The following is a 24,043-nucleotide window of genomic DNA, read 5'->3' on the forward strand; positions in this document are numbered from 1 at the left end:
AGAAATGAAATAATCTAGCTCTTGGCTCTGTTTTTACAAATTATTAAACTGAAAGAAAATAATATCTTTGAAATAACATTTCTTTTTCATAAACATAAAAGGGAAGGAACAGAGACTTGTGATAATTCTCATTACTTGTCTTTGAAATTAGATACTTAGAATGTGTAGCAAACAGGAAGATATCAGTTCTTCTGATACAGACCTTGCCCTCTTCCACATTTTTGAACATGAATCTGGATTCTCTGTAGTGTTGACCCCCTTCCCGCCACCCTTTTTATTTTTCTTGTCATGCTAGGGATTGAACCCAGGGCCTAACACATGTGCTGTACCACTGAGCTACATCCCTAGCCCAGCTACCCCTTTTTAAGCAACAAAATGCTCCAGAATTTCTACCAACCTTTGTTTTGGAAACAAATTTTAAGGGACTTTTAAATTTTCTTTCATTCTGCAGATATTTCCTGAGCCTTACTACATGTTGGGCCCTGGGTTTGATCTAAGGAGGTGATTTAGAGATGTATTCTATTCGGTACCTAATTCAGGAGGCTGGTGATCTGTGATGAAAAGACATGTTCATCAGTATTTATAATTTAGTATGTGCTAAATACAATAAGATAGGCAATACATTGTATTGTTAGGGAGAGGATTGAGAAGGTGGAGTGTAAAAGGAAGACCTCAGGGAAGGGGAGAGTATTTGTGCAGGACATGCAGGGGTGGATAGGACTTGACGGAACTCAGTGTGGTGCATGCTGTGAGTAACTCAGGAAGAGTTTTGGAGGTGGACAGATGTCAGGTGCCGTTGAAGGAGGAGCTCAAGGAACTTAAACTGTTACGAGTTCCTAGGCCTTTTAGTTTCAGTTTTTTGTTTAGTTGTGTGGTAGAGCCGTTGAAGGTTTTTGGGTTTTTGTTTTTGCTGTGCTGGACAAGTGCTGTACCACTGAGCTATACCCTGGCCCCTTTGTGAATTTTGAGCTGGGCTGCTTTGAGAAACACAAGAAGGAAGCCAAGATAGCAATTAAAGTGAAAAGAAAGAAGTTATCAGCTATGACAGAAGGGGTGGGCAGGGGAAAGAAAAGAAGAAATGAATTCATGGAGCTTATTTGTGCTAGGGACAGAATGCTAGAGTCAAAGTTTGTATATCATTTGAAAATAGATTTGACCATGTCAAGTCCAAGAGGGATCCAGAATTGAAATCCTGGTGTGGAAAGGATATGGTTTTTCAGGGCTCTGTGAGTGCCGAGGAAATCTTCTCCATCTCTGCATCCCCATTCTAAGCACAAGATTCTGGTGTCTGGAACTGAGCAAAGAATATGGTGAATTTAATTCTGTTCTTGAGTATACTGTTGGGATAGTGCTGCCAGTTGATTAAGGGCCAACTAACCTGGGTTTGAATCTTGACTCTGCAGTTCCTAGCTAAATGATCTTGAACAAGTATTGAACCTTTCAGTTTTCTCATTGTAAGGTGAAGGATAACAACATTGTCTCTTGAGATACAGTATGATTATTCATATCAACTGAATGTGCATAAAACATTTAACAGCATCTGGTATATATCCAAGGTAAAGGTTCCTCAGGTATTGACTATTGTTACCCTGGGTGGTATAGATGTGATCCTAGAATTGGCAGAAAAGTGGTGATGAGAAGTCAGCAGGGGTTTGGAAGGACCTGGGGATTGCTGAGGGCCTCAGCCTGGAGGTGGGAGAGGGAGAGGAGTGAGGCCCTTCAGGGAAGGCTCCCACTGAAGTGTGGAGTAGAAATAAAAATGGAGGGGGACCAGGTCAGAGAGGCAGGAGTGACCTAAAGAGTTCACTGTCATCTAGCCCAGGCAAGGAACATGTTTCAGGATGGAAAGTACTAGATTCAGAGAGATCAGGGAGGGTTGGAACTGAGACTGAACATTGTGCTTTTGCAGGAAGACCTTGACTAACCTGGGAGGAAGTTACAAGAAAACAGAAGCCTGATACCTGTGGTTAAGAAACATCAAGGAAAAGGGGAGTTTCTGTAGGGTGAAGAAGAACCAATCATCTCAGTAGAGGAAGGAATGGAAGACAAGATTTCTAAAGTATCTTAAAGACAGTATGGCGTATAAGTTTGCACTTGCAAAATAATTGATAGGATGTAAGTGTGGTACAAGCCCACCACACTGCACAGTTGTCATCCAAGTGAGTGGTCCCCTTGGGAATGTGCAGTGGCACATATATTAATAAAGCATAATATATAATATAAGCAAATATTCACACATTATCATTAGAATACTTAACACTGCCCACCTGCATTAAGTCTTATTAGGGCTTTTGCATGTATTATCTCATTTAGTCCTCACAGTAACACTGTGAGGCATAGGTGTTACTATAAGCTGCTCAGAGTCACACAGCTGCTAAGTGGTGGCACCAGGATTAAATACCAAGCAGTGTAACTATAGAGTTCCTTCTGTTAAGAGTCATATTCTGCTGCTGCTTTTGTTGCTGAATGCTTAGGACAAGCCAGTGGCATTTGATATCATGTCTGATGAAACAAGAAGGTACTAGAGAGAGGGAAATTGAATGTGATGGAAAGGACTGATGTTTGCGGATAGAGCAGTATTTCAGAGGGGTAGGTGGGACTAGGTTGTGCTAGTAGAGGTGAGTGCTAGTAGAAGGGCAGTCATGGAAAATCAAATCACCATGACTTGATCTCCAAGTGACAAGGAAGAAAGGATCATCAATGATACAGAAAAAGGGAGGCAAGGAATTTTTCAGGAGAAAGAAAGAAGATATTTTAGGAGATATTTAGAGGTGGCGAGAGAGATGACCATCCAACATGAGAATTGTCGAGTGGATTTTTTAAAATGATCTCCCACTGATGGTTTGATTAGACCTGGTAGACCTATTGTAGAAAAGGGCCAAAATGAACTAGAATTAGGGTGGGAGGTTCATTGACCTTGATGGTTTTCCAGCGCACCCTTTGATGGAACTGTGAAGGTTGCCTTCCAAGGAGGGGATTGCATTTGGTCAACTGCTGCTGCTTTGATTTGCTGCCACAAGTGGAGTTGAACCCAAGTAAGAGGTTGAAGAAAGAGTCTTATTGTCTTTCTTTATCTTTTGAAGATATTGCATGTTTAGAGGAGGAAGAGAAAAAAAGAAACACAAAATGGAATGAAGAATGAGCAAATAGAGATATTTTGAAGTTGAGGGTTGCATAGTTCTTGAGCTGGTCAGTTTTAACTAATTTCTAGAAACCAGAAACTAGAGATAATTGCAGGGAAGGGCTCTTTCTGTTGCACTTGTTGTTTTTAAGGTCTTGAAATGTGTATATTTTGTAAAATATAATATATAAATTAGAAGAACTAAACAAAAAAACATGAGTATAGACCCAGTTTTTCTATTAAGATTTAACACACAGTTACTCTATAAAATTGCTTAGAAAAGGGGAGAGTGTTTAGTGCTTGTCTTTAATTTCTGAAATTAGTTCATCATGGACTCTACACATTGCAGAGCAACAGTGGGCCTCATTTTGTGCAGTTGTAATGGAGCATTTAGAGGTTAGGCAGGGTTGCTTATGGGTTCTGATCCCCAGTGCTCTTCGTGCATGGCATGTGACATATACTCATTAGACAAATGCTGGTTAAACAACCACACTAAAAGATGATTTTTTTAGTAGGTAGAATAAGATTAATATTATAGTATGTCTTTCAAAAAGAAGTTATTTAAGATTTATTCACTTGATGGCAGACAAACCCAAAGCAAAGTATACTTTACCTGGTTGAATGATTTTCGAAAGCAGTATCTTTGTAGACTTCAAAAAATCTTAGTTCTCAGAAAGCCCCTGGTTGCCTATTAGGCTGTGTACACGCTAACCTAAGCCACAGCTTATCTCTGGCCATAGGTGGTGGCAGCGGCTAAGGTGTGTGGAGCTGCCAGTGAGTCGCCTTCAGTGAAGAGCCTCCGCTTGCTTGTTGCGGATAAAGACTTTTCCTTTAAAGCTGGCCAGTGGTAAGTGGCTTTTCTTTTTTTCAAGGGTGTATATTTAAGAAGGTGTCATCAGATTGAAGGGATTATCTTTTCAACTTCTGTGGCTAGCTGTTCCCATTCCCACAGAGGAATTCTAGGCTATTTCTGTTCATGGTGTGCCTTTTCTAGTATGGAGAATCTAATTCTTTTCTTAGCCTGAGCCCACTTCAGTTTTGACCCTGTGGCCCTGTCTCTCAATCATATAATGGAAACCGCTTTGAGTTTTCCAGTTTCAAACAAAGAAGCTAGTTCTAGTCCATGGAATTGACAGCTCTGAGTATTATGTCCTCAGGAATGCATCCTAATAGAATACACTGCAGTCATCTAATCTGCTTGAGTTTTGTGTTGCTGGGGATTTGTACATTTCCAAAAGTCTTTTTTTAATGTCTAATACAGAGTTGACCAAGCCGTCTGAAAAGAATAACCAGTTATGTCATAGAACTAACCATCCTCTTGACTGAATTCCTGTGTTACTCATACCTTGCCTGGGTTAAGTTTAAATATTTTGCTTAATTTACTCACAGGATTCCCCAGTCAGGCCCAGCTCACACACAAATCTTAAGTCTGTTCCATTCCACTCTGAGGACTAATCAGTATGCTGACAAGCTAGCAGGCCAGCTGTCCCACTGTTCCTTGGAATGGCCTCACTGAGCTGCAATTCAAGTTGAATTGTAAATAAAGCAACTTGTATTTCCCTAGGAAAGGTGTGTTTGGGTGTGTGTGTGTCCTTTATTTAAATAAAGCATTCATTTCTAAATGAGTTTTCTGGTATGTCAATCTCCATAGTATTTCTTAGGAGTCACTTGACTAATTTTGGCAGTCCATCTGGAGATGTGGTTTTGTTAGGAGGAGGATGTGTGATAATAGCAAGTGTGATAATAGCAAGAGTTAGCAGTCTTGTGTTAATAGTTTGCCTTTGAATTTAGAACTAGAAAACAAGATGCTGATTGCAATAATTTGCGTTTGTGAAGCAATTTACTGCAATCTTTGCACATGTTCAGTGATACATATTAAATCCATTTTGGCAGTTTTGGGGGTGGGCAACATATTTACCCTTCAAAAATGGTTTAGCAGTTATTACGTTGAAAAGTGAAAACTTTAATTGTAATGATCTGTTGTTCCATATTTCCTTTCTGTGGAAGTGTTTGTGTCCTGTGCATAGCATTGTCTCCATGCCTTCAACTCTGAATTATTCCAAGACTCTGACTCCAGTCTCCTGGGTAGAAAAAGCCTGAGCCTTGGTTATAATGCTCCACCATGGTGTGCCTGCAAGTGCATTAGCTCTTGCAAACTGCAATTCTCTGATAAGAAAAATGTCATCATTCCCTAGCCATATATATAGAAATGGGGTCCCATTGTGATTCCAAAGAGAAAATTATTCAGGGTCGGTATTCCATTCCAATAAATGGATTTGGTCACTGACATTAGAACTGGTTTTAGTGTGTGTCTCAGACTTTTGCTTCAGAAGTCACACAGGGGATGGTGATCACTGGTTGATTGGCAGTGACCCTTTTCCTCCCAGCTGTGGGTCTAGCCTTCAAACCCTCCCCTTTTAAAAGACTTCACCCTTACTGTTGATTTATTATATATCTGGGGTTATGAATTCTTTTTGGTATTTGACTTTATGATTACACAATGGCCATTTTGCATAGATTGGTGTTGTCCACCTGTTCTTTGCTGTTGCTAGGATTGGTTTGTATTCTAGGGTTTTCTTAGATGAACGGGTTAGTAGTAACGTCCATGTGGCATCTTGGAGAAGGCAAGGATTAGTGAAAGGAGTTAGGATGTGGCTGCCTCCCAGCCAGTGGTGATCAGAGTGGAGAGCTGCTTGAGGTGAAGAGAGGATTGCTGTTGGGCTTATCTCTGGGATGAGAGATTGGGCCATTGTCCCACGTCTCTGAATTTTTGAGTGACAGCTCCTGACACCTGCCAAACTCTCAGAATGAGGTTCCAGGAGTAACTTTAAATAAATAAATGTTGTCCATGACCAATTTGAGCTCTGGCTACACATCCCCATGAAGATTTCTTCAGCACATAGAGAGAAGTGCTAGAACACACTGCACTGTGTTCTAGCAAGTCAACCCAGAGAGAAAGGCCAAAAGGAGAAACCATCTCAAAAATATCTTTCCTATGAGCAGGGTTATAGCTCTTGGACTCCACTTACCAGTAGGTTGACAGCTTGCTTATTAGCAAGTACCTTCTTGGTGAGTCCTGCTCTTGACCTTGTCATTGCTCTTCCCTATTTGTGGAAAGATTGGCACTCCCTCTCAGGGCTGAAGTGTGGCACTAACAGTCCTCATACAAGATCTTGATTGCCCTGTTCCACTTGCTGCCTTCTTCAGTGGCTGCACTGTTGAGGATGGGATCCATCCCCAGAGGGGGAGGCATCATGGCCTCGTGTTCTGGAGACTGCCCAATTCATATTGAAGACTACCTACCTGCTAGGTCTGATGTGGGCCTTTTCCACATTTCTCTGGGCTTTGGTTTTCACATCTTTAAATAGGGAGCAATAGTATTCCTGTTTGGGATACTAAGTGTTTTTTCACAGTGGCTAATATTAACTTCATTAGTTTGGTATTATTTTTTGTTAGTATGCTAGTCAGCTCATCATCATTATAGCTAAAATACCTGATAAAAACAATGGTTTCAAAGGTTTCAATCCATGGTTAGCCAGCTCCGTTGCTCTGGGTTCAAGGTGAAGCAGAACGTTGTGGTGGAAAGGCATGGCAAAGGAAAGCTCAGTTTATGAAAGCCAGGAAGCAAATAGAGCAAGAGAGAGAGTGACTGAGACTGTGACTGTTCACTCTAGGAGCCAGGGACAAGGTATAATCCCAAAGGGTACACTCCCAATGTCAGTTCCTCCAGCAATGTCCCGTCTGCCTATAGTTACCACACAATAATCCATTCAGATTATCAATCCATCAGATGAATTAATTCACCATTGAGGTTATAGCTCTCCTAATCATTCCACCTCTGAACATTTCCGCACTGCCAAACATGAGCTTTTTGAACCACATGTTATATTCAAACCATAATAATTAGTATTTCACCCAGTCAGCTAGATTATCTGTGCTGGTGAAACCCAGGGGTCAGATTCCAATTCTTAGTTACTTGGCCAGTTCTCCTGCAGGGAAGATGTTGGTTCTGCCTACAGAACTGTGGGCCAAGTCAGAGGGTGAATGAGTGCACACTGCCAAATGACGTTACTGATGGTGCTGTCAGTGATCAGTCCGTTCTGGGCTGTCTAAAGGAGGATGCCCAAGAGGAAGCAAGGCCAAAGCATATTTGCAGCAAAAAGACTTTTAGTTCTGATATAAATTTCTTTGCTAGAAAGCAACTTTGGGAACTACTACCCCACCCTTGAGTAGGGTCACTGTGTTGTTGACAGCATACAAACTACACAACTGGATGCAGCAGTGTTGAATTTCACACAATTACACAAAGAAAGTGCATTCCCTGGCTCTTTAGCCTCCGTCCTCTGTTGACTTGTTCTAAGACTCAGTTTAAGTGGCTTCTTCTCTCAATTCCTTCACTCCTGGTGGTATTGACTACCCCTTCTCTGATCTGTCTCCCTACCTTAATATTTTATCAAATCCCACTTACTTGTATTTTTGTGATTTCTTTCCCATTAGAATGAATTTGTTGAGGGCAGGAACCAAGATACCCTTAGTTTCTGTACCTCCCATTGCAGTGCTGTCTGTCGTAGGCAGGTGGGTGAGGAGCTTTGAGTGCTGTAGCAGAGGACTAGAGTTTGGGATCTCATAAATATCATCATTTGACTATGGTTGGCATGCCCTGTGTGCTGAGCACTGGGATCACCTCTGTGGTTAGGACTTAGCTGCCTGCTTTGTCAAAGTTGGACACAAATGTGTTGCTTTACTACACACCTGGATCCCTTTTCTCAGTTCTGCTTATACATAGTAGATGCCTCTGCTCATGTTCCTAGAGTGATTAATCCTACAAAGGGTGTTTTTTAAAGGTATGTGTTAAAGTTTAATTCTTTTATGGACAGGTGTTTTATGAAATATGTAATGTGCATATTTTCTTAAATACATTAATATGGGACTTCTAATATAATTTGAATTTTTTGTACCTTTTAATTTAGGAGTTGTTTTCTTCTCCGAAGGTAGCTTTCCAAAGGTGAAAGGGATCAATCCTTTTTAGTAATCTAAGGAAAAGGAATTTATCACCATCGAGCAGCAGAGGGTGCTGTAGTTCAGGAGATGAAGCAGCAAAAGTAGCTGTTTGTTTTTTATTTGTGTATGTGGATATAGTATAGACACTATGTACCTCCTCTCGGATAGCATATAGCACACATTAACAAATGGGAACTATATAGCACACATTAACAAATGGGAACTATAGTGTTTATAGTTTTTATATTGCCCCAAATGAAAGGGAAGTTAAAGTATTCACAGAGAAAAGTCAAGTGAAAATAGGTAGAAGTAGGTGAGATGGCCCTTCCTGGAACACTTCCAATCTAGAGCCCTTTTGGGGGGATGGGGTGGGAGGGAGGGTACTGGGGATTGAACCCAGCAGTACTTTACCATTGAGCCACATCCCCTGCTTTTTTATTTTTTAAAGACAAGGTTTCACCAAGTTGCTTAGGGCTTCACTAAGTTGCTAAGGCTGGCTTTAAATTTGTGAGCCTTCTGCCTCAGCCTCCTGAGCCACTGGGATTACAGACGTGCACCACTGTGCCCGAATAGAGCTGGTTTGTTGTTGTTGTTTTGTTTTTTTTTTTTTCAAACTATCAGAAATGAGCAAATGTCTAAGGCTGTAGATTAGAGTAAAATATATTTTAAGGTCATAGACCAAACTGATAGAAAGCCTCTTGTGCTTTTCACATAAGCTGTGTGTAAGAAAACAAATGGAAATGGGATACTTTCAGTTCTTGATGGCAGAGAAATACCTAGAATGGGTGTTAAATCTTCCTAGACATGGGGTTGAGAATTTTTCTTGGTGCTGGGTTCTAATACATTTTTCTGTCGTTTTTACAAGATTTGTTGCATTTCCTATAATCTGCACCAAAAAGGGTTTCTGTGGCATAGAATTATTGGAAGCTTAAAACTCCTAAGAGTTTTAGGCTGTAAGATGTGGTTAGAAGAAAAGGAGAAACAAGCCATGACACAAAGCCACGTCAGCCGATTTAAGTTTGGCAAATACCAGCAAAAGTGTTTTTGTGCTTCCTTCCTTGTACTTCTTTAAAAAGCATTTTTTGAGATAAGTGAATTTTATACATTAAATTTTATGTAAAGAGTACAATTACTGGGTTTTAGTATATTCACAGTTGTTTATCAGCCTAATCAAATTTTAGGACATTTTCATTATCCCACAAAGAAACCCAGTACCAATTGCCATTCATTTCCCATATTCCTGCCCCCTTAGATAACCATGGATCTACTTTCTGTCTCACTGGACACTGATATAAATGGAATCATAGATTATGTGATTTTTTTTTTTTTTTTTTTTGGTGAGGGATGTACCGGGGATTGAACTCGGGGTCACTCGACCACTGAGCCACATCTGTAGCCCTATTTTGTATTTTATTTAGAGATAGGGTCTCACTGAGTTGCTTAGCGCCTTGCTTTTGCTGGGGTTGGCTTTGAACTTGTGATCCTCCTGCCTCAGCTTCCCAGGCTGCTGGCATGGGAGGCATGCGCCACTGTGTCTGGCAGATTATGTGATCTTTTTGTGACTCCTTTGCCTGGCTTCTTTCACTTACCATGATTTCACGGCTCAACTATGTTGTAGCATATAGCAGTACTTCATTTCATTGTATGAATATATTTTGTTTATCCATTCATCAGTTGAATCAACACTTAGATTGTTTCCATTTGGGGGCTATTGTGGCATTGGTGTACAAGTTTCTAAATGGACATATATTTCCCTTTCCCTTTAGTGTGAACCTGAGTGAAATTGTCAGGCCATATGGTAGGTAACTCAACATTTTCACGCACTGCCAAAATGTTTCCTAAAGGCTATGCCATTTGACATTCCTAGTAGCATTGTATAAGGGTTCCGATTTCTCTAAACTCTCACTGAAACTTGCTGTTTTCTGTCCTTTGGATTATGGCCATCCTATTTTATATGAAGTGGTAGATCATTGTGGATTTGATTTACATTTTCCTAATGACCAATGATGTTTAACATCATTTCACGTGCTTACTAGCATTTTTAATATTGTTTTTGAAGAAATGTTAGTTAAAACATTTGCTCATTTAAAATTTGGGTTTTCTTTATTACTGAGTTAGAGGAGTTCCTTATATAATTTGAATACAGATCCCTTAATAGATGTATTATTAAAATCTTTTCTCACATTCTGTGGGTCGTCTTTTAACTTTCTTGATCATATTTGTAGCACAAAGTTGTTAACTTTCATGAAGTCTAATTTCTCTATTTGGATTTACCCTTGTGGTTTGGTGTCATATCTAGGAAACTAATGCTGTGAAATCTACTCCTGGATTTTCTTCTAGGAGTTTATGATTTTGGCTCTTAAATATTTAAGTCTGTGCTCCACTTTTATGTGTGTATGAGACAGATGTCCCTACATCATTTTATTTTTTGCATATAGATATCCAGTTGTCCCAGTACCATTTGCTGAATAAGCTATTCTTTTTCCATTGATTTATCTTGGCACCTTTGTCAAAAATGAATTGACTGGCCAGGTGCAATGGCTCATGCTTATAATCCCAGTGGCTTGGGAGGCTGAGGCAGGAGGATCGAAAGTTCAAAGCCAGCCTCAGCGAGGCACTAGGCAACTCAGTGAGACCCTGTCTCTAAATAGTACAAAATAGGGCTGGGGATGTGGCTCAGTGATTGAGTGCCCTTGAGTTCAGTCCCTAGTACCCCAACAAACAAACAAACAAACAAAAAACCAACCAAGCCATAAATTTAAGGGTTTATTTCTGGATTATTAATTCTTTTCTATTGATCTTCATATCTGGCATTGGGTACACCAACCAATACCACCATGTCTTCATTACTCTAACTTTGTGGTAAGTTTTAAAATCATGAGGTCTGAGTCATTTAAATTTATCCTTTTCCAGGATTGTTTTAATGATTCTGGGTTCTTGAATTTCCATTTGAATTTTTTTTTAAATTGTCAGTTTCAGCAAAGAAACCAGGTGGGGGCTTGGTAAGGTTATTGCATTGAATCTGTAGATAAATTTGAGATGTATTGCCATTTTAGCAATATTAAATCTTCTAATCCATGAACATGGAATAGCTTTCCATTTATTTAAATCTTTAATTTTTTCAACATTTTATAGTTTTCAAGTCTTTGTTAAATTTATTACCAATTATTTTGGTTTTTTTTAAGTGCTATTACAAATGGATTTTTTAAATATATTTCACATTTGGATAGTTCACTGCTAGTGTATGGAAATTTTTTTTTATATACTGAAATACTGCAACCTAATTTGCAGTTGTTTAATAATTATATCTTTTTAGTGAATTCTTTTGGGTTTTCTATGTATGAGATGACACCCTCCGTAATTCCTCCTCTCCAATCTGAATGTCTCATATTTTCTTCTCTTGCTTGCTTTGGCTAGAACCTCTAGTGCAGTATTGAGTAGAAATGGTAGGAGTAAATATCCTTGTTTCGTTCCTATAGGGAGGAAATTTTCTGCCTTTCATAATTAAATATAAGGTTAGCCATGGGTGTTTTGCAGGTGCCCTTTTTAAGTTTGAGGAAGTTCTCATTTATTCCTGGTATCTTGAGTGTTTTTATTGTGAAAGAGTGTTGCATTTTATCACATGCCTTTCCTGTATCTAGTAAGATAATCATGTGGGGTTTGTACCTTATTCTATTAAGTAGTATTGCATTGTTTTCAAAAATTAAATCAACCTTGTATTCATGGGATTTAAAAAAAAAAAGTTTTTTTTTTTTTTTTTATTCAGAAGGGATATTGGTCTGTAGTTTTATTGCAGTATCTTTGATTAGTGTCAGGGTAATACTAGTAGCTTCACAGAGTGTATTGGAAAGTATTCTATTTTTGGAAGAGTTTGTGAAAGGTTAGTATTCTTTAAATGTTTGGAATTCACCAGTAATGTCATCTGGACCTGATCTTTTCTTTGTGGAAGTTTTAAAATTACTGATTTAGTCCTTTGACCTCTTATGGATCTGTTTGGGTTTTCTGTTTTTCTTGATTTATATTTGGTAGTTGTGTCTATTTAGGAAGATGAAAAGCTCATATAAGTTAACTATCTTTGATATACAGTTGTTTATATAGTTTCTTTATGTTCCTTTTTATTTTTGTAAGATTGATAACAGCCACTCTTTTTATTGTTAATTTTAGTAGTTTATCTTTTTTCTTCTTTGGTCAAGTTAACTAAAGTTTTGTCGATTTCATTTATTTTGTTTGACTGTTTTTTTAAAATTGCTTCAACAGTAATCATTTATCTGCCTTTTCTTTTAGGATTGATTTCTTTATTCCAGGAGTCTCTGTAGTTGGTGGGTTTTCAATATGCTCAAGTCCCAGACTGCTAGAGCAAGAGAGAATGATAGAATTGGCAGTGAAATATACAAACCACCCGCCTGCTCTCTGGATTCACAATAAGGTAAGCAACTGCTTTTTTAAAAATTGGAGATATGGGCATCTCTGGCTTCCACAAATTTGGGTTCAGCTCACTTGATCTACCTAAAAACCCTAATGTTGAGTATAAAGGGTACATGTTCACACATAGTTTCCTAGAAAAGGTAAAGATAAGTATGACTCAGAAGACCTCGGATTTGGAGATAATTTGTTTTTACCAAACAATATTTGGTGGAATACTATTGTAGATTTAAAATATTTTGTTTTTGATAATTGACCGTTTGTTGTGTAAATGGTAAATCTGTAAATTAGATTGTTTTACTATAATTATCCTAAATAAAGGAAATTAAATTATCATTTTGTCCAGTATTTGGAGGAAAACTACCTCTGATTACATAATACCGTGGTGCCTAGAGATGAGCACAAATCCATGGTGCTCTCCATTTTAGCCCCTTGAGAGCTCTTCATAGGGTTCTGAGAGGCAATCCAAATTTAACTGCATACTTAAACACATACTTTACCACAGGGCTCAATACAAGACCTATGTAAGCTGCCTGTCATTACTTGAACTCTGATAGCAAAGTCTGAACTCAGAATAGGTCAGTTACTTAATTTTTGGCCCTTGTTTCCATCATTGCCATCCTCTTCTTGATTAGAGTGTGCCTTCTATATTTACCAATAACCTCCATCCCATTCTGGGCATTTAAAAAAAATCTCCTTTACCTAAAAGAAATGTATGATACAAATATGGCTTCAAAAAATCTGTACTGTCCCTTTATTTTCATGGAAATCATTGAGCATCAACAACGGAAAACAGAAAACAAAACTGTAAACCTTATTTTCAGCAGAACCTGGAACATACTCCAGTATATTTTTTTTAAGGTTTTAGAGAATTGTATTTATGTAGGAGCCACATGAGACTAAGTAGAGGAAAAAGGCCAATAGTAGCAGATTCCACAGTGTAATAACAAAAATACATGTGTTAGGGGTAGGACATCTCTCTTATCTGTAAAAGTTTGGAAACAAGGTTGACTTCCTTGACTGCAGAAGTCCCACCTGGCTGCAACATGGTTTGTTTAGGAGAGAGGGCATACAAAGAATCATATTGACCAGTCATATTTGTAGGAAGTAATATGCCTTTGTAGGGGCTCAAGGAAGCTGCTGTGTTGTGAAAACTTGCTAGCTTAGGACACTGTCTTGGCCCATCCCCCAATACAGAACCCTCTTGGAGAGAGTTGGTCTTCCCGAAAGCACAATTTATCTCAATTTCATGAAAGAAATCAAGGAAGACATGAGTAAATATTCATGAATTAGATTGAATATAAGTTACTCCTCCTTAAATTGACTTATAAATTATAACATAGATTTATTATGTTGTGCTCATTTCTATATTTACCAACAACCTCCATCCCATTCTGGGCATTTTTTATGATACAAATATGGCTTCAAAAAATCTGTACTGTCCCTTTATTTTCATGGACATCATTGAGCATCAACAACGGAAAACAGAAAACAAAACTGTAAACCTTATTTTCAGCAGAACCTGGAACATACTCCAGTATATTTTTTTTAAAGGTTTTAGAGAATTGTATTTATGTAGGAGCCACATTTTAGTCAAAATCTTAACAGGAGTTCTTGTAGATATAAACAAATGATCTTAAAATATATATGGAATGTAAAAAGAATAGCTTAAACAGTTTGGGAAAAGGAGCATAAGAAATAGAAATCACATTACTCAAATTTAAGATAAAAATAAAGCAACAGTAATCAAAATAGTGTGGTACTGGTGAAAAGATAGACACAGATCAGAAATACGACCATTTGTTTGACAAAAGTGCTAAAGAAACAGTGGAGAAAGGATACCTTTTAAACAACTAGTGCTGGAATAATTTTACATCTATATACAAAGCAAGAAGTTTGACCTAAACCTTATACTTGAAATTTAAAATTAACTCAAAGTTAGTTGTTGATCTAAATGTAAAACATGATCTTATGAAAGTTCTAGAAGAAACAGAAAATGCTGGGAACTTGAGGACAGGCAGAAGTCTTAAGACATGACACTGAAAGCAAGATTCATAAAAGAAAATAATATATAGGACTTAATCAAAATTGAAACTTTTCTTGCAAAAGACTTGACAGAATTTTAAAAATAACCTACATATAGTCTGGGAGAAAATATTTGCAAATCAGATACCCAACAAAGGACTTGTACCCAGAGTATAAAAAGAACTCTCAAAACTCAACAAAGAAAACAAGGAACAATAATTTTTTGAAATGGGCAAAAGATTGGATAGACACTTCACTGGAAAGGATATAAAGATGTAGAAGGATATTAATATCCTACATGTCCATTGTATTTGTTCAGGACGGTCCCCAGGTGCTTGCTTGCCTTGGCATTTCTACTGTAAATATATCCTGTCACATTTTTATCCTTTCATCTTCTGAGTCCCCTTTGGTATGGCCTTAGCTGCCTCATCCCTTTTTTAGAATTATCTGTAGATTTTTCAACCCATTACTGCCTATCAACTGCTCGGAGTCTCTAAAATATGCCATTGGGGTGAGACCAACAAGAGGTCCACATGCCTGTTGTCAGATTCCTAGTGCTCTGAACCTGTGAATATGTACTCACCCAATACACGCACACACTCTGCCCTGCAGTTGCTCTTGGTGCCCATGTGACCTGACCTGGTGCTGGTCCACAGCTCTCTGCTAGGTTTCATGCCTCATTGGCATTTCAATGAGGGAACTTTTTCTTAGAGGCTGTAGAAAATTTCAAAGTGGCATTGCCTGAGTGCACCTCCTAATTGTGGTGCCTGTTCTCTGCCCAGTGGGAGTTGCAAACAGCCTTTATGAAGTCAGATTTTCTTTGGAACCATTTTCAGGTGGCTATTTTCCTCCTGAGGGTTTTGTCTTATTAAGCTATTAAGAGTGGACAATGGAGGCACGTGAGTGTCTGGGTGGCAGCAAGCTGGTCTGTTGAGACATGGATAAAGTGCCATAAATGTCTTCCTTTATTTTATTGGCTTTGGCTCAAGCTCTTGGCAGGGTAAGGGGTTCTGGATAGCTATTGTGTACTGGGCTACAGTTACTGTGGAAAGGTTTTTTTTATTTCACAAGTACAAAATCTATACTCAAATATGATACATTTCTAAGTAATTGAAGGTAACTTCCTTTTAATTACATGTTATGCTGTGCGGTGTCTTGAGTCTTGTGTTCTTGCTGTCCTGGCAGTTTTTATTGATCAGGAAAAGACAAAGATGGCTTTTGATTCTTTCCAGATGGTAGCAAATTAGAAGATAGATCTATTGAATATTATTTTTGTCACTAAAAAAACCAAAAAAACCAAAAACAAAACAACAACAACAACAAAAAAACAGGTTTCCCTGCGGTATATTTTCTTGGCCGTTCTGAGGTTGAACATACATTAGTTTCTAAAAACAGTGAGCTAACAGCTTTCTTTGCTGTCACTGCTAAGCACCTTGAAGATGGCCATCGGAAAAAAAACAATGTCTCCCAAATTCTTATAGAGAGATGTGTATGGGAAGGTAAGAGAGAGATGGAGGATGTAGGAACATGAAATCCATTGTCATCATTAGGCAGAGTTTCTTGTATTTTAGGTTCTATTTTCAAGACTTGAAGGAGCATTTTACTTTGGTAGCCAGTACAACCATTCCTAGATTGTTATTCCTAACCAGTGCTCCCTTGCTGCTAATTTCTTTTGTCAAAATGAAAACTCACTCATGTAACAATTTCCTGCATATTTAAAATAGTTAAATTAAGACATTCCCCCCAGAGATTTTCATTCATTTAACAGTTCTTTACAAAAATGACCTATTTTATGAATTAAAATAATTTTCATTTTTCTTATATTTTTTCTCTAAGTTTAACTCATTTTTAAGAGCCTCAAGTTAAATTCCTGTCCAAAAGTACTTACTACTCACCTGCCTTGTGAGGTGCCAAGGTATGAATGCCAAAGATTTGGTTCTCAAAAGTTGAGTGTGTAATTACTTAAGGAGAGAGTTCACTTACCAAGAACATGTAATGGGACAAACCTATGCTCTTAATACAGATTTCTTTATTCCTGGCTTCTGTTTTTTACTAGTGGAAGAAGGAATCAGGCTCACCCACCACCTGTTCTCTGTGACAGCAATAATAATGAAAACACTTTCTTTCATAGAGCCAGATACCAGCAGGGAGTTACCCCTACTGTGAGTCATTTCATGCCCACAACAGCCTGGAAGTGGACAGGGCAGGTGTAGCAAAGGCTCAGAAGTTAAAGGACTTGCTGGATTTTATTGAGCTGTATTAAAATTCATTCTTTTGACTCAGGTCAGTGTTTTTCTCCAAAATGAGGGATTCTCAACCCTGTCAGATTCAATGCCTCCTTTATAGAACTATTATGAAATGAAATTCATAATTGAGACAAACATACGTTTAAAAGATGTACTTACAAAGGAGAAGTAAAGAAAAATGATCAAAGACTATGTATTTCATTATATAAATGCTTGGGCATATCTGAACTAGATATAGAATGGAGTGCTTCAGTGATTGTTTCTAAACATAGAACACCAAGAATACCCAGTCTACAAATGGTGATAACAGGAGTGTTGTGTGTGTGTGTGTGTGACAAAAGAACACATGTCACCACCAATGCATGTGGTTTTCCAGCACAGTGAATATGTTTGATAAGGTTCTGAACACAACCAGGTACAATGTACTTAGTGGTTACATTCTGGAAAATTCAGACCAAATAAAATCTATTACAAATAAACTCAAAGACTTTTTTGTAATGAGTTAAAGTCTAGTCTAAGACCATTACAAACCAGCTTCATCTATCTGTGTAACTATGGGCCATTTAGAAGTCATTGTCAGGATAGTCCTGTGTGTTGCAGATAATGGTATGGTGATCAGTCAACTCCTAAATAAAATAGCCCTGATTTGTATTATTTGGGGATTTCTGTGCTGTAAATACGTCAGTGCTGATTTTATACTACCTACTGGCTCATAAAATTCCTGCAGATTTAACCATCAGTTTAATAGGTACTAGCTCTAGGACTTCAGTAATTTTGTGGGATATCTAGCATCTCTGGCCTTTTCCCCTTAAATGCTGGTTGGGTTCCCTAAATCATTGTGACGACAAAAAGTCACAAGTTTCCAAAACACCCCATCAAGGGCAGTACTGCCCCTTTGAAAACCAATGTTAATCTCTGGTGACATTTCTGGTATAAGTGACCTCACCAAGTAGTAAGTGCTTTACCTGGGTGGGTGTATGTGAGACTCACTCCTGGTGTGACTTCTGGCTCCTGTTTTGGATGCTCTGGAGAGAAGTGAACAGTGTTGAACAGTACTGCAGTGCTGGTCTAAGCCTGCACAGCCGATCTGGCTGTACCCTGCCTGAGATCAGGAGGGAGACTCCAGTATATGCTTGTCAACTCTGATGAGCCCAGAGCAGCCCGCATCATGACCCTTGTTCCATCAGGCCTCCCTCAGCCTTGATCAGAACAAAGGAATACCACTTACAGATAAAAGGAGACCCATACTCCAGAGCTCTCCCCTGCTGGAGTTCATTACCATTTTTTTCAACTTACTTTTTCACCTGAGAAGTTAACAAATGGCAGAATCACTGAAGCAAGGCTGCTTTTCTCAGTTCTGGAGTGAGTGTGCAGTTTGAATCATGAAGGCTGGGCAGCAAATGGCCTGCATCATGGATAAGTGGAAGTAATTCACAGAGTCCTGGGACAACTAAGAGCAAGCTATTTTAAACATAGTCCTAAATAGTGATAAGAATGCAGAAGGTAGACTCAGTGGGTTTTATTAAAGTAGAACTTTTTTGTTTAAGACTGGTACCATAAAGGACTAAAGGATCTTTCTCTTTTCTGCCCTAGTGTACACTTGACTCTGAAGTGGCTGTGAGAGTGGGTGGAGAGTTCTTCTTTGACCCTCAGCCCACAGATGCCCCTAGAAACCTCGTGTTGATTGCAGGAGGAGTTGGAATTAACCCCCTGCTTTCCATCCTGCGGTACTCAGCAGATCTCCACCGTGAGCGCGCAAACAAAGGAAGTGGATATGAGATAGGTACAATAAAACTATTCTACAGTGCAAAGAACACCGGCGAACTCCTGTTTAAGGTAAGGGCGGGGGGAGATGTATGTTTCATCATTTGCTATAAGCAAACTTGTGTAGTGGTACTAAATGTCCACAAACATTTCTTCTCTAGGTTCTGATTTTTCTGCAAAGGTTCAAACAAAAGACTTTGCAAGGCTTAAACATGCTCAAATGAAAATTAACACATCTTACCCAGGACAATTAAAACTGTCGGTGTTGAGGAAGCTTTTAGTTAAGGAACAGGATAGGGTGGGGGGTTGGTGGGATGGAATCTAGAGGTTAGGTGACAGGAAAGTCACATGGTACCATGAGTCCAGAAGAGTTGAGAGATCGACAGGTGGGCTCGTGTCATGGTAGTAGGTGAGACCTAGATTGTTTGAACCCAGCTGGGTAAATGAAACCCCATCAATTGCATCTGTTGAAACTAAGTACATTCCATGGAGAAGGCTTTCACTCACGAGTGCTTAGCAGCTGCAGAAGTGAACAAAAGAACAGAAACAGTTAAAAGACACAACTGTGGTCAGTGAAACTGCTGCTTGATTGCCAATGCTTGAGAAAAAGGAAAAAGAAAAAACTCCCGGAGAGTTGGTAATATGGTTGTTAGCATATTCAGATTTCAATTAAAGCCAAATAGCCCTCTGTACTCTGAATGCTCTGGCCTGCTAGACTGCAAACAATATCTCTCTAAGTAGAGCAAGAGCGACAGACGTGTGTAGAATGGGAGTTGTGGTTCAGCATCAGTGGTTGGGCCCATCTGCTTTGATTTTTTAAAAATTGTAGTGTGACCAAATATGTTTGCTATTCCAGAAAAATATCCTTGATTTAGTAAATGAATTTCCTGAGAAGATTGCTTGCAGTTTGCATGTTACAAAACAGACTACACAAATCAGTGCAGAACTTAAGCCATATATCACGGGTGAGTGCCCTAAAGATATTTTGACTGTCTCCATGCAGTTTTTTGGTGGACATGGCTGCCATTGGTTGGGCGTAGATGCTTTATTGTTGGGAATTGCTGGCTGGGAATGTCACTACCAGGATAATGGAGAGATGATTCATCACGGAAAAAATAAGAAAATACTTAGGAAGCCTATATATAAGTAAATCCAACTATTACCCATGTTAAAATTTTATTTTTCACATTGTTTTAAGAAGCCTTTGCATCATCACTATACTGTTCATGAAAAAAGTTATATTCCATCGTTGGCTGAATGGATTCCATTTGCTATTAATAGTCATTTAAATTACTTGTCTCCCCTGTTTGGAAGGATTTTGATAAAAGTTTTAATTTACTTGCTGAAGACAGCTTTGCATCTCAACCAAAGACCAGTAAACTAATTGGCCTTCTTTGCAATGTGCTGTGATTAGCCTCCCCTAGGTTTAAGAAGCCTGGAGATGCACTGAGCTTGAGTTACATTAAACAAACACTTTGCTGAGTTGTGGTTGGTCTGTCCTCATTTCAGAATAAAAATAATGTCTGGCTTAATTTGGTGTTTATTCTGTTTTTTGGTAGAAGGAAGAATAACAGAGGAGGAGATAAAAGACCACATTTCAAAAGAGACTTTGTTCTATATTTGTGGCCCACCTCCAATGACAGACTTTTTCTCCAAGCAACTGGAAAACAACCATGTTCCCAAAGAACACATTTGCTTTGAGAAGTGGTGGTAGGGAGCCGGCAAAGGTACAAAAGAGAAAGAAGCAAGATCCATTCCAGAGAGTAAGAGAGATTATTTCATATCTTTTGTGGCAAGATGAATTTACCTTTACTTGAGTTGCCTCAATTTTGAACTAAGTGACGAGCTGGAGAGTAAAAGAAAAGCTGGCTAACAGACTTAAATTTCTTACAAAGGCTTCTTTGATCAAATTATTTTTGACTAAATTTGCTTTTATTAATAATTATTATCTCATGATATACCACAAATTGGTCAGTATACATTTTCTTTTGCACATAGGGGAAAAGTCATGTGTACTTAAATTTTTAATTATGAAATTGTGGGGTTTTTTTGTGAATTGTAGACTAACTTTAAATTGTCAGCAATCCATATATCCTATATTCAATGAACTTAGAATTTTAAATACATTCTTAATAATTTACTTTGAAAATTTATTTGTAATGCCTGTGTTAACTTTACCCATGGCCTACAGCCTTATTTGAACATCAGAACTTAGTTTGGAAATGGAAAATTGTTAGGAAAACTGCTTTAGGGCGTGGAACATCTCGCATATTTGCCAATATCCTATATATCATGACCAGTAGTTGGTTTTTCCCTAGTAAAGTGCTTGCTGTCTTGGCTCTCTGCCTTACTGCTGTAGGAGGTGGCTTGATTGGGACAAAGGTGTGATTGGGACTGCTGTGATTCATGTTCAATCTGCCTTTAGTGGTTGGCTGGCTGTGGGAATACGCCTAGGATTGGTTGGGGGATGGAGCCACTTACAAATTCTGCTCCTCTACTCTTTGTTTCCTTGCTTTTTCAGGGTTGTATCTGGCACCAGCTAGTATAGAACATATACTGGTTGGATAATTGAGAGAGAAAGCAATGATATTTTAATTCCTTACTAAATCTGGGATTGGGGCAGTTCCTAGAGTAGATGGAAAGAATGGGTACAGCTTTATCTCAAGGCTGCTGTGTTGAAACTGCTAGAAAGCAGACTGTAATTCTTGTAAATTTTTTTTTTTTTTTTTAGATTTTTAAAAACCCCAAAGAAGTCCTTAGGCTGCCTGAGGGTTGGCATTCTTCTTGTGACAGGCTGTCCTGGGCCCAAGGCTGTCAGCTTGGAGAACACTACAGGGTGCCTGGGAAGGAGAACAGACCAGTGCTAGAGACTCAGAAAGCCCATTTGAGATTTTATTCTTGAGCTGATGAGAGAAGACAAGTTGACCTTTCTTTGTTGCTGCAGGCCTCCCAGGGACTGCAGGGCTTGAGCACATAATTGATGGCCCCAGAAGAGGGCTGGCATCACCACTGTAGCCTCTGTGCTATTTTAAGTTTCATCAGGTTTCAAGCAGAGATTATTTGTCAATTTCAGTTAGGTGCTGCTTAGTGACTGGGGTTTGTTCTGAGAAGTGTGGTGTTAGGTAATTTCATCATTATGTGGCCATCAGGATGATACTTCACAAACTAAGATGGCTATGGCATCCATCGTTATATGGTGAAAGTGCAGGGTGACTCATTGTTCATCAAAATGTCATCATGTGCCTCATGACTATATTTGATCCCAGATTTGAATTCATTGGGAAGAAGAGAAGTGCTTTTGGCCTGATGGGCATATCAAAGTCCAAAGTCCTCTGCGTTTCAGAGGTGAGGGGAGTGTGAGAAGCTCTGGACTGCCACAGGGAGCCCTGACTTATCAGTTGTTTCTAAAGTGTCCTGCTTGAAGGCTGGGTTTGAGAGCTGAGTACTCAAGAGGCATAGGAGCACAGCATGATAATACTCAGGTGTGTGAGGTCTCCAGGGGTTGGTTGGGGGATGGAGTTCTGCCAACTGGTGAAGGTAGCTGGCAGGGGAGAGACCCCAAAGGTACAAGAGAAAGAGCCCTCCCAGGCCTCTGTATCAGGAGTGGAGGTGCAGGCTGAGCATCCTCTGTGCAGCAGGGAATAAGAGCATGGGGGGTTTTGCTCCCTGCCTCTGTCCAGCCAGCACCATGCTGTGTGCCTGCTGTTGTCAGAGAGCAAGGGCCAGCTCTCCTGGAGATCCCAGCTCTGCCTGCCACCCTGCTGTGGATTCACTGTCACCATCTGTGAGCTGCTGAGACAGGCCAAGTCTTGACCTTTGTTTGCCTGCAGTGTTATTCCTTTCGTCTCTGTCGTTCCAGCGCTCAGTGCTGAATATCGTTTTCTGCTCTGTTGGCCAAGAATGTCCTGTTGCCCTTACCTGCCAGGCTAGTCCACTTGTCTTTGGTACTCCAAATGAGCAGACTACAGTCAGGGTGGCTTGGAATTTATAGTGTGGTGACTGAAGAGTATAGACTAGAGAGAGCCTTTGGGCCAGGCTGTCCAAGTTCAAATATCAACTATTCTACCTGCTAGGTAGAGGATCTTGAGCAAGTCACTGAACTGCATTATGCTTCATTTAAAATTACATACTTGTAGCTACAGGTGAACGGGCAATATAACTACTGCCTCCCCCAGGACTGTTAAAGGATTAAATGTGATCACATATATATGCCAGCAGAACACTGCATGGGTATTTTTCACCATTAATTTGCTATTCCTTGTCCTATTCAGAAAGGATTTCAAGAGGCCTGATGGCTTAGTTAGTCCACTAATTTGTAACTGTAATGTGGGTAGGGATCTGTCGTTTAGCACTATATGTGGCACTCAGTAGGTACTTTGTAAATATTTGTTACATAGGGATTGTACAAAGATGAGCTGAATTAAAGGATTTATTAAGGATCCTTTAGCCCTATGAGTTTGTGAAAATGTTTCTTTTAACAAGAAACTAGGTTAATATGAGATACATGAGTCTTTTCCAAATTTTATATGTTGGTATGATTTACCAGTGTGCATTAGAAAAATGGAACAAATACTTGGCTTTCCTTCAGTAGTTTACCCTCACAGGGGCTTTCTACAAGGCAGGGTGTATATCATCACCAACAAGATTTCTTTAGGTGGTTGCAGAGCTTAAAGATGTTTGCCGGGACCCTGATCCTGGTCAGTAGCTCCTACTAAAAATAAAAAGAAAAATGTTGTGGAAAATTCCAAGTATATACCATAATTGAGGAGATAGTAGAGTGAATTCCCATGCATCCATTTCCCACTTCAGTGACATAAATTCTTCAATGTCTGTTTCTAATAGACAAAATTTAATGTAATCATACTCAACACAAGTCACAATGATTCTCTCCTATAATCCTTCTGTGTTTTGTCCCCCCAGCCCCCACCAGCCCCATGGCCTCAAAAGTCCACAGTTGCACTACGTTCCTATGGCAGGAAAGATGAGTTCTGACGAGAGACCACTAACTTGGCAACTGGAAAGTCTTGGTGATCTTGATAATGTGGATGTTGGAAGTGAAAACTTAGAGTGGATTTGGGAAGAAAGAAATTTTAATTAATGAGCATTAATAATAATTTTGAGGGATTTTATTTTAAAGGAAGAAAGAAGATGGGACAGTAGCTGGAAAAGAGTCAAGAAAATACTATTTATTTTACTCATTGATTGTTTTTTTATTTCTAAGAACTTTTTTATTGGTACATAATAATTATACAGAATAGTGGGATTCATTGTGGCATATTCACACATGCATATGACATAAGTGAGCAGTTTTATTACCTCCCCTTAACCTCCACTCCTCCCTCTCCCCTCTTGTTCTCCTGTCTAGGCATTTCTGGGTGATTCCTTTTTCTTTTTTGTTCCCAGAGCTTCCACATACGAGAGAAAGCATCCAATCCTGGTTTATTTCTCTTAATGTGATACTCAT

The 24,043-nt window shown here is 39.0% G+C and overlaps 1 protein-coding gene across 2 annotated transcripts in view; it reads left to right on the forward strand.

The window, feature by feature from the left end:
• Positions 1-24,043, forward strand: part of Oxnad1 (oxidoreductase NAD binding domain containing 1) — an 84,788-nt gene that overhangs the window by 14,344 nt on the left and 46,401 nt on the right. For both annotated transcript variants that reach the window (XM_071619375.1, XM_027923160.2), the window contains exons 5-9: positions 3,862-3,968; positions 12,407-12,548; positions 18,409-18,651; positions 19,436-19,544; positions 20,139-20,342. In XM_071619375.1, coding sequence (XP_071475476.1) covers positions 3,862-3,968; positions 12,407-12,548; positions 18,409-18,651; positions 19,436-19,544; positions 20,139-20,293 — 756 coding nt within the window. In that variant the 3' untranslated portion in view covers positions 20,294-20,342. The remainder of the gene's footprint in view (positions 1-3,861; positions 3,969-12,406; positions 12,549-18,408; positions 18,652-19,435; positions 19,545-20,138; positions 20,343-24,043) is intronic.

The sequence above is a fragment of the Marmota flaviventris genome, chromosome 1 (genome assembly GCF_047511675.1).
Source record: "Marmota flaviventris isolate mMarFla1 chromosome 1, mMarFla1.hap1, whole genome shotgun sequence".
NCBI lineage: Eukaryota > Metazoa > Chordata > Mammalia > Rodentia > Sciuridae > Marmota > Marmota flaviventris.